Below are 17,802 nucleotides of genomic sequence, written 5' to 3' on the forward strand. Positions count from 1 at the left end.
TATATCAGTGCAGGGTAAGTAATGTAAATTATATACACAGAGATAAGTGTATGAATTCTATCTGTAAACTGTGGAATTGTGGCCGGAGGTGAGGATAAGCTCCAGGGTCTGCCCCCGGCACTGTTCCTGTGCAGTCTGTATGCTATGTATTGAAGATTTTTGGCTTGGTTGTGGATATTAGGGCTGGTAGAAGGGCAGTAGTAACACGTTCTCCTGTATTTCAGATGATGGGGAAGTTTTTCTCCGGAATGGCGCAGTCTGGAGCCTGGTGCTGTTTTGATGAGTTTAACCGTATAGATATAGAAGTGCTGTCAGTGATCGCCTCTCAGATACATGCCATCAAAACAGCGAAGGACAGTCAGGCCATCAGGTACTGTACGTGCCCAAAGCTATAAGAACTGTTATGTAGAGGAGAGAAGCCCCCCGAGGCCCGGATCAGAATTGGCCTCTTTGGGGTCGTGCTTCCCTCTGCACCCACTTTCCCCCAGTTCCTCTGGAGCGTAGAGTCATGTGCAGGTCTGCGCTACCGGATAGCAAAGGGTTCTCCCAGGGGGGAAAAGGCCGGAGGAGCCGCATACAGTCTTATGTGTTTGCATAGTGTTACTATCCTGCCTTTATGTAGTCTTGCAGCAGTACTATAGAGTCGTCTTTAACTTACCTGCCCTCTAATGATTGTGAGATGACTCTGTTCATCGCGTCCCAGTGTGTACAGCAAAGCTGAGCTGCAGGAAACTGGAAATGTCAGGCTATTGTGTCAGCAAATACCCCAGTCCTCACTGAATCTTCCTGAACCCTCCGTGCATCCAGCTATTCTGGAAATATTCATCAGTCAGGGAGGTGGGAAAGCTCACAGTTCAGACCAGTGGGATAGCCATACCTCTGACCCAAAGTGTCAATCATCAGGAGCACATTGCCCTCTAGCAGTCGGGACTCTGTAAGGCAGAGGATAGGATCCTTAGGCAACCCCTGTAAAGACCTATGATATTTGGGGGCCATGTTGGAAATTTTGAATTGCTGTTTGTTTACTTTGAAAGGGTATGTATACTTATGCAAACTATTTTTTGATTGTCCAGTGCATCTAAAGGCAATTTGCAAACCGTTTATAAAGTTATTATGCATTTGCACAATCACAGATTGCAAACCTTATGTATTCTCATCACACCGATCCCTCTGCCCTCCCACGTTTATAAGCTCCGGATGTAAGAGACTAGCACATGGCTGCGGGGTCGGACTACACAAGGTTTGTTCATAGTCTGTAACATACAGTAGCGTAGACACCATTTTTTTATATATTTTATTTTAGATGTACTGAAGGAATATTTAAAAAAATGGTTTGTAAAAGTATGCACACCCCTTAGGTTCTAATTGCATTTTTTACATCCGGCTCTAAAAGTATAAAAATGGGAATTATTAATGCTTCCCTTCTTGATTGTCATGTTTTATGTAGGTTTGTGTTCGAGGGCAGAGAGATCCGTCTGAATATGTCCTGCGGAGTCTTCATTACCATGAATCCCAGGTAGATAGATAAATGACTTTTTTTTTCTTTTGCTTTCTGACATACAGAATACAAAATGTTTCATCACAATAAATTATACATAGGCGAACAGTCTGCGTTAACGAGTGGTGGGACCGGCCGCCCTCGGGTTGTGAGGCTTTGCTGCCATTTTTTGGTTTTTTTTAATGACCTCCTTCATGTGGGAAGTTCCCAGTCTCTGGTTATTTATATTCTGCTCCTTGTCTATAGAAAGTTTAAAATAGGTCAACGCATTTCTCTCACTCAAAAAACTTTCCTTCTGTACCTGATCCATAAAAATAGAGCAGCAGAAAGGCGAAAGTAAACATTCATTCCTGGTGGTCTGGGATAGTGTAGGAGATGATACCAACACCTTTGGTGGTCCTAAAAGTCATAGGGCTTACTAGGTCAGGTGAATCCTCTAAGCAACATATGTCAAACTCTGACCCGTGAGCCAGATCTGGCCCTCAGAGTGCTTATATTTGGCCCGCGATGCCAGGGACTATGTTGGCACATTATATTGTATGGATGACTATGTGGGGCCATTATGCTGTATAGAGCACTATGTGGAGTCATTATACTGTATGGAGGACTATGTGGGGCAGTTATACTGTATGGAGGACTATGTGGGGCAGATATACTGTATGGAGCACTATGTGGGGGTCATTATACTGTATGGAGGACTATGTGGGGCAGTTATACTGTATAGAGCACTATATGGGGCAGTTATACTGTATGGAGCAGTATGTGGGGCAGTTATACTGTATGGAACACTATGTGGGGGTCATTACACTGTATGGAGGACTATGTAGGGCAGTTATACTGTATAGAGCACTATGTGGGGCAGTTATACTGTATAGAGCACTATGTGGGGCAGTTATACTGTATGGAGCAGTATGTGGGGCAGTTATACTGTATGGAACATTATGTGGGGGTCATTATACTGTATGGAGCAATATATGGGGACCATTATACTGTATAGAGCACTATGTGGAGTCATTATACTGTATGGAGGACTATGTGGGGCAGTTATACTGTACGGAGCACTATGTGGGGCCATTATACTGTATGGAGGACTATGTGGGGCAGTTATACTGTATGGAGCACTATGTGGGGGTCATTATACTGTATGGAGGACTATGTGGGGCAGTTATACTGTATGGAGCACTATGTGGTTCAGTTATACTGTATGGAACACTATGTGGGGGTCATTATACTGTATGGAGCAATGTATGGGGACCATTATACTGTATGGAGCACTATGTGGGGGTCATTATACTGTATGGAGCACTATGTGGTTCAGTTTTACTGTATGGAACAACACTATGTGGGGTTCATTATACTGTATGGAGGACTATGTGGGGACAGTATTTTGTTTTGGAGCACTAAGTGGGGCCGTAATTCCGTGTGGAAAACTATGTGGGCCCATTATATTGTATGGAGGACTATGCGGGGCCCATTATACCATATGGATTACTATGCAGGGACCATTGTTCTGTATTGAGGACTATGTGGGACCCTTTATACTGTATCGAGTTCTGTGTGGTTATAGCAGTTGTGGCATCTTTCTGTGATGGGTCACCATACTTTGCTAGGGGGGTACAGTAGGGTCATCATACTGTGCGTGTGGTGGAATTCACTGTGGGGGTATCATGCTGTGTTTGGGGGGCACTTTTGTTGGCATCATACTTTTTAATCTGTATTATTTACCAATTCAAGATTTTGTATCCTTTGTTGTTACATATTTAAATTAGTTAATTGGGCCATATGCTTTGTACTGCTCTTGCAGAACCTATCATATTATTCCAGTATGCACCATTTGTGATTATGTGCTAATTTTATTACAAGATCTATTAATTAAAATATACTATCTTCATGGGACAAGCCCTTTTAAGTTTGTTTCATATGAAAAGTTTCATCATTATATTTGATGATAAAGAAAAACTTCCTCAATTGTAGAAATTTTTTTAAATAAATATCAAGGTTGACCCGTGGCCTTGTCCAAGTTATTAATTTTGGCCCTATGTGTATTTGAGTTTGACATCCCGTCTCTAAACCCAAGGTCTGGGTGAGCACATTAGCCGGGCATTAATGTAGTAGGCAGTTGAGGCACATGGGAAACAGGTAGCAGAAAATCTGGAAGCCTCAGGCAATCCAGAGACATCTGAGAGACCGGGAAAAGGTAGCAGAGGTCCTGGAAGCTGCATACAGCCCGGAGATGTGCTGAAGATCGCCGACAGGTAGCAAAGGTACTGGAAGACCGGGAAGAGGTAGCAGAGGTACTGGAAGCAGCAGGCAGACCAGAGACACCTGGGAGACCGCCGACGGGTAGCTAAGGTCCTGGAAGACCGGGAGCAAGTAGCAGATGTACTAGAAGCCGCAGGCATACAGGAGACGTTCTGGAGATTGCAGACAGGTAGAACAGCCGCAGGCAGACAGTAGATGTCCTTGAGACCACAGACAGGTAGCAGAGGTACTGGAATCCACAAGCAGACAGGTGGCATCCCGAAGACCGCAGACAGGTAGCAGAGGTACTGGAAGTCGCAGGCAGACAGGAGACGTACTGTAGACCACAGACAGGTAACAGAGGTACTGGAAGCCACAGGCAGACAGGAGACTTCCTGGAGAACATGGAAAGGCAACAGAGGTACTGGAAACCACAAACAGGACATGATGCACCAACAAATTAAGAGATTTAATACCAAGAAACAGGTGTGTGCCTTGGTGAGCCTAATATAGGCCTAGGTAGATGATCACATGAGAGCATGCCTGCCTACTTGCAAAGCCCGATGTGGAGCAAAGTTTAGCAGACCGAGGTGAAAGGAGCAGAGCCCGGACCCGGGGCAGGTGTGTAACCTACTGAACAGACTTAGAACTAGTAAAGAACATACTAGTTGTATCAGGCAGAGGTAGCAGTAATTCTAACATCCCTCATGGCTGTTAAAAGGTTAATGCCAATATCCCTGGTGGTCCTAACCAAACAGGATGGTCCTTGTGGTAGAAAAAAAACATTCTACAACTATATGCCATCATCTTTGTAAATCCTAAACAAGCATGACATACCAAGCTCTAAATGAAGCCATCTTGTAGCATGAAAAATGTAGGGTTTGCTGGTAATCTCCCTGGTGAGCAAGGATGTTGAAATATTTAATTCCTTGAATCAACACTGTAGATCAGAGTTCTCTACTTTTTACTTTTCTTTCCTTAATTAACCCTTCCTTCCTTTACTGTAAAATTGTGAAAATGTAATAATAAAAAAAAAAGAAATATTTAATTCCACATCCCTAGTGGCGAAAAGGTTACAGGATGATCCTAGGTCTACATGACAATATTCTAGTAGTATGGGCAGCCTAGAGGTAATGGCCAACATCCATAGTGGTCTAAGATAGTATATGTGTCAATGTCAACTTCACTGGTGGTCTAGTGCCTTGACCAGTAATCTGTGTACCCCAGGAGTTATACCTCAAGTTTCCAGTCCTAATATTGTGCTTTAGCTGGTGTTATGGGGTAGTGTAAGGCTATGTGTACACGTTGCGGATTCCGCTGCGGGTTTTTCCGTGTGGAACCAACCGCAGGTAAAACCGCAGGTAAAGTGACCTGCGGTTTGGTCTGCGGTTTTCCCCTGCGGTTTCACACCTCTACTATGTTAAAGGTGTGAAACCGCAGTGGAATCCGCAGAAACAATTGACATGCTGCGGTTTATAAACCGCAGCAAAACCGCGCGGAAAAAAACGCAGCGTGAGCACAGCTGTTTTTAAAACCCATAGGGTTACATGGTACTGTACCATGTCTGCGGAACTGCTGCAGTTCCACAGGGCCAAAACTGCAGCGGAACCGCAGCAAAAAACTAAGAGTTAGTGTCATTATCCCTGGTGGTCTACGGTAGTGTAAGAGTTGGTGACACTATCCCTGGTGGTCTAGGGTGGTGTAAAATTTTGTTACAGTATCCCTGGTGGTTTAGGGTAGTGTAAGAGTTAGTGACAGTATCCCTGGTGGTCTAGGGTAGTGTAAGAGTTAGTGACAGTATCCCTGGTGGTCTAGGGTAGTGTAAGAGTTAGTGACAGTATCCCTGGTGGTCTAGGGTAATGTAATAGTCAGTGACAGTATCCCTGGTGGTCTAGGGTAATGCAATAGTCAGTGACAGTATCCCTGGTGGTCTAGGGTAGGTTAAGACTCAATGGCAGTATCCCTGGTGGTCTAGGGTAGTGTAAGCATCAGTGACAGTATCCCTGGTGGACTAGGGTAGTGTAATAGTCAGTGACAGTGTCCCTGGTGGTCTAGGGTAGTGTAAGAGTTAATGCCAGCATCCCTGGTTGTCTAGGGTAGAGTAAGAGTTAGTGACAGTATCCCTGGTGGTCTAGGGTAGTGTAAGACTCAGTGACAGTATCCCTGGTGGTCTAGGGTAGTGTAAGACTCAGTGACAGTATCAGGTTTTTCTGCTTCCGACTCTTCTTCTTATATTTAGTGTAATATAAGTCGCGTGTTGTCATATAAAGCGATGAAACATTGTGACGCTCATGTCACATTTATGCAGACAGACGTGTCATACGTATCATACAATAGTATTCACGCTGCCTTCTGTCTCCAGATACAAGGGGCGAGTTGAGCTCCCCGACAACCTGAAATCTCTCTTCAGACCGGTGGCGATGATGGTCCCCGACTGCCAGCTGATCGCAGAGATCATGCTGTTCTCCGAGGGATTTAAAGCTGCGAAGTCTCTGTCCGGAAAGTTAGTGAACCTGTATCAGCTGGCGAGCAAGCAGCTGTCTCAGCAGGTAACACGCAGCGGATCAGGGGGTGGAAAACTTTTGCAAACTTTTTTTATTGCTCTTATGAATTTAAAATAAAAATCCCGCCATTATTTTTTGGCATTCACCCCTTTGGCTGTTAACCTGTTAAATGCCGCAATTAATCTCTAACTACAAAATACAGTGAAAGGTTAAAAAAAAAAAAAAAAAAGAAGTTTAAAAAAATATAAAAATATATATAAAAAAAAACCTACAAAAGTTTGAATCCCTCACCTTTTACCCAAATTAAAAATGAAGACAAAAAAAATGCAAATGTTTGGGATCTCCACGTCGGAAAAGTCCGATCTATCGAAGTACAACATTAATTAACTCGATCAGTAAACGGCGCAATGAGAAAAGTAATCAAAACACCCGGATTGTGGGGTTTTGGCTGCCGCAATACCGTAAAAAAAAGCAATAACAGGCGACCATAACATCGTATCTACCCCAAAATGGTATCAATAAAAATGTCCTCTCAGGGCACAAAACACAAGCCCCTCATACAGCGCCATCACATGAAAGTTGAAACCGTTACGGGCTTTGGAAAATAGCGACAGAGGCACATTTTTTTTTATAATATTTTTTTTTTTTATAAATTATCGTTTTTTTTTTATTATTATTTATTTTATTTTTTTTAAATCATCACTTAAAAATTTTAAAAAAAACCCACAAAGCATGTTTGGTATCGCCGTAATCGTCCTGACCTGGAGAATCATACTGCCAACTAGTTTTTACCGTATCGTTGAACACTGTAAACCCAAAATGCAATTTCGGAATTAAGCTTTTTTCCCTCCCCCCACAATTTTGGATTTTTTTCACGCTTTCCAGTACGTCGCATGATAACGTCGAGGATATCATTCAGAATTACAGTTGCTCCCGTAAAAAAAAACCAAGATCTCATAAGGTTATGGGGACGGAAAAATAAAAAAAGTTATGACTTTTGGAAGAAAAAAAACAAAAGTTCAAAAATGTAAAATCGACAGGAAGGGATTTAATGCGGGGAGATCTTGACGTTGAGCGATCTCACTAATGTGTGGATTTGTTTTGTGTTCACACCGTGCTGCCGGACAGTGACCCCAGATTTCATGATATTTTGTATATTTTTTGTATAAGGACCCTTCTTTTTTTTTTTTTTTTTTTCTCTAGAATCATTATGATTTTGGAATGAGAGCCATTAAGACGGTGCTGGTGGTGGCCGGACAGAAGAAGCAGGAGCAGGAATCCAGGTGAGGTGGAATGAAAATCTGATGGATATAGGTCACTTCAGATCGGATCATCGCGCAAAACTCCGTCAAAGTTACATCCGCCATCTTGGTACACCCAATAGCCCCTGCTGGAGCTTTAAGTTGTCACTTGGGCTCCACCACACACATCCTTGCATTTGTCCGCTATGCTGATTGGTGGACTGATGGCGCCGCTGATCAGCCGGCTATACAGGTGATGCCGCAGTGTGTCGGGGAGGTCTGCATGCCTGATAATCAGTGCAGCCACCAGCAGAAAAAAACCATCCTCCATTGTTCCAGTGAGGTTAGAGCTTTGTGATAAAGCCGAGCTGATGCTGCAATAAAGCAGAAATGTGCCAGCAAAGCGAAATATTAATATGGATGTGAGGAGCGCCGCTCGGTTATAAATAGCCTCCAAATCCGGAGAAATAAGTTAGAGGATTAGCTCAGTGCGGAATATGGTGTGACATCCCGGAGAAATATTCCTGCGGCCTGAACGAAGCCTCGGACCGATCAGGCGCAACTCAGACTTCAGGAGAAGATTCTGATCATTGCATTTATCTGTTTCTCAGAAAGTGATAAGACGTAAGGCTGCTATTCAGGGGTTGTGAACGACAGTGCAATATACGAAATACAACCCCAGGAGTGCCAAATGTCATAGTGCAACCTCACCGGTGGCAGCAACACCCATCTGATCCCATCCCCTTCACCGTATTCAATCACTTCCCACCCTCCCCTACTGTCAGCAGCCTTGTGCCTGCCCTTCCCACCCTCCCCCCACTGTCAGCAGCATAGTGCCTGCCCTTCCCACCCTCCTCCCACTGTCAGCAGCATTGTGCCTGCCCTTCCCACCCTCCCCCCACTGTCAGCAGCATAGTGCCTGCCCTTCCCACCCTCCCCCCACTGTCAGCAGCATTGTGCCTGCCCTTCCCACCCTCCCCCCACTGTCAGCAGCATTGTGCCTTCCCTTCCCACCCTCCCCCCACTGTCAGCAGCATTGTGCCTGCCCTTCCCACCCTCCCCCCACTGTCAGCAGCATAGTGCCTGCCCTTCCCACCCTCCTCCCACTGTCAGCAGCATTGTGCCTGCCCTTCCCACCCTCCCCCCACTGTCAGCAGCATAGTGCCTGCCCTTCCCACCCTCCTCCCACTGTCAGCAGCATTGTTCTTGCCCAAACTGTCAGCAGCATTGTTCTTGCCTTTCCCACCCTCCCCCCATTGTCAGCAGCATTGTTCCTGCCCTCCCCACCCTGTCAGCAGCATTGTTCTTGCCCTTCCCACCCTCCCCCCACTGTCAGCAGCATTGTGCCTGCCCTCCCCACCCTGTCAGCAGCATTGTTCTTGCCCTTCCCACCCTCCTCCCACTGTCAGCAGCATTGTGTCTGCCCTTCCCACCCTCCCCCCACTGTCAGCAGCATTGTTCTTGCCCTTCCCACCCTCTCCCCACTGTCAGCAGCATTGTGCCTGCCCTTCCCACTCTCCCCCCCACTGTCAGCAGCATTGTGCCTGTCCTTCCCACCCTCCCCCCACTGTCAGCAGCATTGTTCTTGCCCTTCCCACCCTCCCCCCACTATCAGCAGCATTGTGCTTGTCCTGCCCACCCTCCCCCCACTGTCAGCAGCATTGTGCCCACCCTCCCCCCACTGTCAGCAGCATTGTAACCGCCCTCCCCCCACTGTCAGCAGCATTGTGCCTGCCCTCCCCCCCACTGTCAGCAGCATTGTGCCTGCCCTCCCCCCCACTGTCAGCAGCATTATGTTTGAAACCCACTCCACCCTCCCCCCACTGTCAGCAGCATTGTGCCTCCCCTTTCTACCCTCTTCCCAGGTCCTTATGCCCCAGTACCCATTTTGCAGGACTGGCATTTCACAAAGTTTCTGCTTTGCCAAAGCAGGCGGCCCGCAGATTGACAGACCCACTGGAAATCCGCCCAGCAAGGCAGATTACCAGTCCAAGTCTGTTTTATGCCCTATTGTCTGAAGGGTCACAGTGCTCATAAAGGGGTATCAGCCCTATACAAGTCATCATCTCTCACCTGGATATGTCATAACTGTTAGATTGTTAAGCGCCCCAGCATTAAGCGTCCCAGTTATGACAGAATGGTGGCGGCTAAAAAGTCGAATCAGGTTCATTTAAAAATGATACAATTTTTTCTGTCTGCAGCCACCACTAGGGGGAGCTACTTGTATACAGTATTTATTCATACAAATCCCACTGGATTCAATACTAAACCCACACACAGCCCCTTCAACAATAATGTAAAAAGGATTTTCCACCACAATAATTTTTGGTATGAAACAAAAATATTCCATATTAAGAACAGGACAGTGAAGACACCTTTGTAATGAGTCTCTTTGCTGATGCCTTTAACAGGGCGAGTCATTTTTTTCCCAATAGAACACTTTGGGTATATATAAAAAAAATTCTGAACTTTTTTCTTTTTTTGCCCGTGACTTGCTCGCTGCTGCGTATAGGGCACAGTCTGTCGCCTCTCCTGTCCATTCCTATGCCTTATACTTATGGTTTATGTGTCACAATTATATTATATCATGATCCTGCACCGATAACGAGTTTACTGTGTAACCAGAGAGAAGAACCTTTCCCCGGAGAATGAAACGCTGATAATAATCAGGGCCCTCAAAGAAGCAAATTTACCCAAGTTTTTGGCTGAAGATGTGATACTTTTTGAAAACATCATGGCCGACCTGTTTCCGGGAGTCACTCTTCAGAAAGCAAACACCGAAAAATTAGAGGTAATATTAGCGAAATGAATGGGACGTAAAGTACTGCAGTCCCCTCTCCCCCGGCTCACCTCCTTTACTCATTATGGCAGCACACATAATACCGCCATACAGAGTATACCGCAGATGAAACACTGCCATATAGTCTACACGTAATATGCAAATAATACCCAATGAAATATCCTACATAATACTGCCATATAGTTTACAAATATTACCGCCGTACGCTGCTCGTTAACGCTGCATGTGGCTGTTTGTTTGCTCACCGTATCCTTATCTTCTCTGTTGTGATGATGTCATATCATTACTTGGATACTGCTGCGATGATGTCACTCTGGTTTTGGACTGTGATGATGTCACGTGGATTCTGTAGTCGTACTGCGATGACATCACACTGTATTGTGATGACGTACCGATAATTGCGCTCTGTATTCCTGAACCTCATGCCGTGATGCCACAATGTGTCAGGCTGTGTCTCTCCTTACTCATCCCGCCTATCACCCTTTGTATTATTCGTGCATTATATGGCGATATTTGAGTATTTTGTGAAAGTCCCGCTTTGCAGCGACACAAGGACCCGTCGCGCATCTGACGTCAGAGACCCCATAGCTGTAGCCTATATGTCAATACCCCGGCTAAGTCAGCGTGGCTCGCTGGCGCCCCCCTGGCTCCCACAGGTGAAGTCTTTCCAGCTGTGACTGACACATGGGAAGGCCACAGATCTGCTGCACTGACATGGAAGCTATTTAGTCTTGTCCCGTCGCGCCATACGATGCTGTATATGTCAGCACCGGCGTCACCCATACCCCCAAACCCCCCGCAGATTTGCTCCTCGTGTATCAGTGCCAGCACACAAATAGGAGATCTCAATGTTTCCAGAAACAACCTTTAACTGCTTCACCGAGAAAGATCGTGACAAAGCGACATCCTCCTCCTCTATTTTAGGCTTTGAATTGTTCTATGTCTCACAATATTTCCAGATCCACAAAAAAAAGTCCTAATGTCCCCAATTATCTGTGGACCCGTCTGTTCTTTATCCCACCCGGGGGACTCGGGGCATCTACAAATATGAGGTTACAGCAAACGTTGCTGCTTTCTAGCAGTTTTGTTTCTTCCCTGTAATCAGTTCTCCTCCCTCATTATCAGAGCCGCGCCGGCGCTGTCATGTATCACAGCCACTTTCTGCACTGACTTTTCTCGTATCTTCCTCTCTGCTTTGCAGGAAGCCATCGCTGCGTCTGTGAGGGAATTATGTCTGCAACCGTGGGAAAGTCAAACGGAGAAGGTGATCCAGTTCTATCACCAGATTGTGGTAAGAAGGTGGGAAGGTCCTGCCGGACACAGAGAGACCACCGAGGGTCTTACATCGATAGATCATTGTCGGATGACCCCTCTATATACAGTAGATAACACAGGATCCACCATTCACAATAGATGATGTCACAGCTCACTTCCTCCTCCTGTTCAATGACTGATAACACCTCTATATACAGTTGATAACACAAGATCCACCATTCACAATAGGTGATGTCACAGCTCACCTCCTCCTTCTCCTGTACAATGACTGATAACACCTCTATATTCAGTAGATAGCACAGGATCCGCAATTCACAATAGATGATGTCACAGCTCACCTCTTCCCCCTTTCTGTTAAATGTCCTGTGCACCTCACCCTCCCATAGAAGTAAGTGAACCCCTCCAGACTACAGATCGTGTCCACAATAAAGTGATTTGTAACCTTTCATAACTTTATATTGTGTTCCTTCAATGCCTTACAGGCTCGGCACGGCGTGATGCTCGTGGGCCCCACGGGAGGAGGGAAGACCACAGTGCGGAGGGTTTTGGAGAAGACTTTGCTGCACTTCCCAGCACCAGTAGCAGAAGGCAGCGCTCCGCCAGTGAGTGTCAGCACAGGGACATGTGGGATGGAATCAGAGTACAGGGGACCGCCACTCTCAGGTTGTTTCCTGACAGTTTCTGCTGCTCCATAAATATATAGTCACCCGCTAATCCTGCCCCAGGGCCAATCCTGGGCTCTGTGGGGCCAATCCTGGGCTCTGTGGGGCCAATCCTGGGCTCTGTGGGGCCAATCCTGGGCTATGGTGGGGCCGATCCTGGGCTCTGGTGGGGCCAATCCTGGGCTCTGGTGGGGCCAATCCTGGGCTCTGGCGGGGCCAATCCTGGGCTCTGTGGGGTCAATCCTGTGCTCTGTGGGGCCGATCCTGCGCTCTGTGGGGCCGATCCTGCGCTCTGTGGGGGCTAATCCTGGGCTCTGTGGGGCCAATCCTGCGCTCTGTCGGGCCAATCCTGCGCTCTGTGGGGGTCAATCCTGTGCTCTGTGGGGTCAATCGTGCGCTCTGGTGGGGCCAATCCTGCGCTCTGGTGGGGCCGACCCTGCGCTCTGGTGGGGCCGACCCTGCGCTCTGGTGGGGCCGACCCTGCGCTCTGGTGGGGCCGATCCTGCACTCTGGTGGGGCCGATCCTGCGCTCCGTGGCGCTGATCCTGTGCTCTGTGGGGTCAATCCTGCGCTCTGTGGGGTCAATCCTGGGCTCTGTGGGGGCCAATCCTCGGCTCTGTGGGGGCCAATCCTGTGCTCTGTGGGGGCCAATCCTGTGCTCTGTGGGGGCCAATCCTGTGCTCTGTGGGGGCCAATCCTGTGCTCTGTGGGGGCCAATCTTGCACTCCGTTGGGGCCAATCCTGCGCTCCGGTGGGGCTGATCCTGTGCTCTGTGGGGGCCGATCCTGTGCTCTGTGGGGCCGATCTACCTACTGTTCCTCCATTAGGACAGACGTGACCTCAGCACATCACAGATAGCAGAGCAGCGCTGGGGATGTGAGTGGCCCGCCCCCTAATGGTGGGGGAAAGCTGTGCAACTGATATTATACAGACATTTTGTGGCTGTCACTGTTATGGGGACACTGTAGGACAAGGTAATATGGAGACACTTTGTGGCTTGCAATGATATGGGGACAATGTATGTTGAGTATTATTATAGGGACACTATATGGCAAGCACTATTATGTGGCCCGGGGGGCGGTATTACATGGCTATCAGGCTGCTTTTTCCTGGGTACGTCGTCATGTTTTCGTATTTTTTTATTTTTAAGATGGTCACAAGAAAACAGAAAGTGGAGACGTTTGTCATAAACCCCAAGTGTGTGACTCTGGGAGAGCTGTACGGAGAAATCAACCCCAACACCATGGAGTGGTCGGACGGCCTCCTGGCCTCCGCTGTACGGACCTTCACCCAACACTCAGCCAAAGAGAGGGGAGCGGCGCCATCAAGCCGGACCCCGGCACAGGCGCCGTATACGGTATTAGATAACAGTGACGTTAAGATGCTGGGTGGGGGTCAGCTGCGTGGCGCTCCGCCTGTCCCCAGCCCCTCCTCTGTATTATATGGCGTTCTCCGGCCGTGTGTGTATTGTATTAGTATGGGGGTACAACAGACCAGAGCCCCCTCTAATATTGTGTGTCCTGTTATTTGTAGCATGGGAACAGTAATGATGAAGATATGGAGGACGGATCATCTGTGTCTAAAGGTAAAAGGATTTCATTTCTACATGGAAGTCTGCTGTCAGAATCCGTGATATCACATATATGGAAGCACAAAGACGATTTATTCTGATGCAACACAACTATGAAAAATCATACATTACTGATCCTGAGTTACATCCTGTATTATACTCCAGAGCTGCACTCACTATTCTGCTGGTGCAGTCACTGTGTACATACATTACATTACTGATCCTGAGTTACATCCTGTATTATACCCCAGAGCTGCACTCACTATTCTGCTGGTGCAGTCACTGTGTACATACATTACATTACTGATCCTGAGTTACATCCTGTATTATACTCCAGAGCTGCACTCACTATTCTGCTGGTGCAGTCACTGTGTACATACACTACTGATCCTGAGTTACATCCTGTATTATACCCCAGAGCTGCACTCACTATGCTGCTGGTGCAGTCACTGTGTACATACATTATTACATTACTGATCCTGGGTTACATCCTTCCTGTATTATACTCCAGAGCTGCACTCACTATTCTGCTGGTGCAGTCACTGTGTACATACATTACATTACTGATCCTGAGTTACATCCTGTATTATACTCCAGAGCTGCACTCACTATTCTGCTGGTGCAGTCACTGTGTACGTACATTACTGATCCCGAGTTACATTCTGTATTATACTCCAGAGCTGCACTCACTATTCTGCTGGTGCAGTCACTGTGTACATACATTATTACATTACTGATCCTGAGTTACATCCTGTATTATACTCCAGAGCTGCACTCACTATTCTGCTGGTACAGTCACTGTGCACATACATTACATTACTGATCCTGAGTTACATCCTGTATCTCTTTTATTATAAAAATATCAAAAACACAATACATAATACATAAGACAGACAAAAACAACATTCCAGAAATCAAAAACCACGATACATGAACTAAAATAAACCACACCGACATACAAAAAAAAACTTGTGCAAATATGCTAGCTTACGACAGTCCGTGTCTGAAGAACATAGTGCAGCGTCTCCAGGCTTTGCAGCCTGAGGGACCCCCAGCAGGAACCTCCTAAAAAAAAACCAAACAAAACAAACAAAAATCCATTCCTTTACATTCAACCCCATTCACACCTTCACTCATGCTCCCGTTCATTCCTATATACTGGATTTAAAACAGGAAAGTAAACACTTTTTCTGGCCCACTGCCTTAAACAGAAAAAACAGCCATCTTGGCAGACCCTCAACTACTTCCCCTCAACACAGCAAGAAACCCCCCCCCCTTTTTTTTCCTTTTTTTTTTTTTAATTTTTTATTTTTGTTATTATTATTTTTTTTTTTTCCTTTCCACCACCCACACCACAGGTCCACAAGTTCGTAGCCTTTTCCACACCTAGGTCCATGAAAGTTTATGGCCTCAGAAAAAAAAAGCACTTCAGGGTCCAAGAAAGTTTATGGCCCGTCTCTACGTCTCCTATATTTCACATGGTCCATGGTGTAGTTCCCAGGCCATCTTCCTTCTCATCTTCGGCCCTTGATTTCTCAGGGTCCTTTCCACGGTCCAAACTTCCCCCCTCCCCCCCGCAAGAAACCCCCACCCAACCTGACTGTACCCCTTCCCCCTTTCCTAACTATAATATATACATTTTAAAATCACCATCCTAATGACATACATACAATACTGCATACATATACACATACACAAAAAGCACGTACTACACTTGTAATACACCTAAGATACGACCTGCTTATATAACCAGTGATAATATTGCCCAAACAATCAGTATTAACCACATTTCCAAAAAAAACCCTGCCACAGGCCCAAATTTGGTGCCTGCAAGCCCAATATCCATTAAATTTCATGCTTCCAAAACAAAAAGCTAAAGTGACATGCACCAGCCCAACACCAGGAAAGGAGTTCTGGAGGCCCCATCCCTCACTAACACATTCACCCTGTCCCTCAACAACTAAGACTGTCCCTACTTCTGTCCCTAAAGAAACTGTCCCTATCTGTCCCTACCTGCCCCTACTCTACCTAACTTATCATAACTAACTCTCTATCTGTCCCTCAGTGCCTGTCCCTCCCTGTCCCTATCTGCCCCTACTTCTGTCCCTAACACAACCAGTGAAACTTATGCTATCCCTACCCTCATTCACACGGAGCTAGCTCTCCCTTGAGTGCGTTTTTAAAAGGAGAGGCCTCTCCAAAGCCAAGAGGCCTTCCTCACACCCAACCTTTCGAACTCCAAAGAACGGACCTTCACCAGGTCACCCAAGATGTTTCCTACCACCTCATCCCTTGGGAGGGTTTTTTCCACGTCGAAACTAGGCACCGTGCATTCCTAGTGTAGAACCTAACCACTACACTGACTAGGAATAAAGTGCATGGGTTACGGCCACCCAGGGATCTGAACGCTCCATAGGCCCACTCAGCGTAGGAGAGGGATGCCAGCCGCGGCCAACGTATAGAAGCACCCACCCTGTTGTAAACCTCTGCATTAAAGGGACAATGAAGCAGGAAGTGCTCCATGCTTTCCAGCACGTCGCCACACTCCTCACGGGGACAACCCCGATCATCGGATTTCCTGCACTTCAAGATATCCTTTACATACAGCCTCCCGTGGAAGCAACGCCAGGTCAAGTCCCAAAACTTCATGGGGATCAGCTTAGAATTTAAAAGCCCCAGCCCGACCTCCAGATCCCGGCCTGGGCAATCCTTAAGGGCCAGGGGCTTCTGGAAATGGGTCAACAGGACCCTCCTGTCAAGGCATTGCCTCGACATGGTCCTGATTTCCCACATTCCCAGACCCAACCGGCGGATCACCTTCAGAACCGGGGTAGCGTAAGCCGGGAGATGCCCATGAGGTGTGCGTAGGTCCTTCACCCGCCCTCCTGTCTCCCATTCCTGGAAGAAAGGCCAAAGCCAACCCTTGCAGGAGACTACCCACGGAGGAGCCCTCTCTAGCCAGAGGTTGGAGATGTTAGCCTTAAGAAAGGTGTTTACTAGAAACACCACCGGGTTGACCATACCCAACCCGCCTAGCCTCCTTGTACGGTATGTAATCTCCCTCTTGATTAGGTTAAGCCTATTCCCCCATAACAATTGGAAGAACAGGCTATAGACCCGTGTCCAGAGAGGTTCCGGCAAGATGCACACACTGCCCAGGTATATTAATAAAGGTAGCAGAAAGCCTTTAGCCAGGGCAACCCTTTCCTTCAGGGTTAAAGACCAACCCTTCCATTGGTCCACCTTTTGGGCGGCGATCTTAAGTCTGCCCTCCCAATTTTGCTGGGGGTAATCCCCGGGGCCAAATTCGATGCCTAGAATTTTGGCGGTGGCCTGGGGCCCTGGAAGGGTGTCCGGGAGATCAAACCTGGGATCTCCCCCTCCCAGCCAGAGACTTTCACACTTATCCCGGTTGATCATGGACCCGGATGCCTCCGAGTAGCGCACTACCTCCGACATGACCCAATCCGCCTCCCCTCTCGAGAATACGAAAAGAGAAACATCATTGGCGTGCGCCACCACCCTCAGAGAGGACCCAGAGCCCGCCTGCTCCATCCCGACTCCCGCCAACGGTCCACGATCTACCCTCCTTAGGAAGGGATCAATCGCGAACACGTATAAAAGCGGGCTCAGCGGACAGCCCTGACGGACCCCAGAACCCACCTCAAAAGGGCGACCTGACCAACCGTTCACCAGCGGAAAAGTCTCAGCCCCTTGGTACAAGGTCTCTAACCATTTTACAAACCTCCCAGGCAGACCATACCTCAAAAGGACGCACTAGAGGTACTCGTGGTTGACCCGGTCAAAGGCTTTCGCTTGATCTAATGACAGCAAGTACCCCTTCCAGTGACCTGCCCTACCCTGCTCCACTGCCTCTCGGACACCGAGCACAGCACTAAAAGTACTGCGGCCTGGAACAGAGCAATGCTGGGCCCCTGAAAGGAGCCGGGGTGCAAACTTCACCAGCCGATTAAACAGCACCTTGGCCAGAACCTTCCGGTCCGTATCGAG

At 47.4% G+C, this 17,802-nt stretch overlaps 1 protein-coding gene across 1 annotated transcript in view; it reads left to right on the forward strand.

The window, feature by feature from the left end:
• The window catches only part of DNAH14 (dynein axonemal heavy chain 14), a 183,871-nt gene that overhangs the window by 89,836 nt on the left and 76,233 nt on the right, over window positions 1-17,802 (forward strand). Inside the window, exons 26-34 of the mRNA XM_073556432.1 lie at window positions 225-370; window positions 1,448-1,516; window positions 6,102-6,288; window positions 7,447-7,526; window positions 10,110-10,275; window positions 11,486-11,575; window positions 12,042-12,161; window positions 13,372-13,578; window positions 13,755-13,806. Coding sequence (XP_073412533.1) covers window positions 225-370; window positions 1,448-1,516; window positions 6,102-6,288; window positions 7,447-7,526; window positions 10,110-10,275; window positions 11,486-11,575; window positions 12,042-12,161; window positions 13,372-13,578; window positions 13,755-13,806 — 1,117 coding nt within the window. The remainder of the gene's footprint in view (window positions 1-224; window positions 371-1,447; window positions 1,517-6,101; window positions 6,289-7,446; window positions 7,527-10,109; window positions 10,276-11,485; window positions 11,576-12,041; window positions 12,162-13,371; window positions 13,579-13,754; window positions 13,807-17,802) is intronic.

This window comes from Dendrobates tinctorius, unplaced genomic scaffold (assembly GCF_039654945.1).
Source record: "Dendrobates tinctorius isolate UK_male_01 unplaced genomic scaffold, ASM3965494v1 ptg000232l, whole genome shotgun sequence".
Taxonomy (NCBI): domain Eukaryota; kingdom Metazoa; phylum Chordata; class Amphibia; order Anura; family Dendrobatidae; genus Dendrobates; species Dendrobates tinctorius.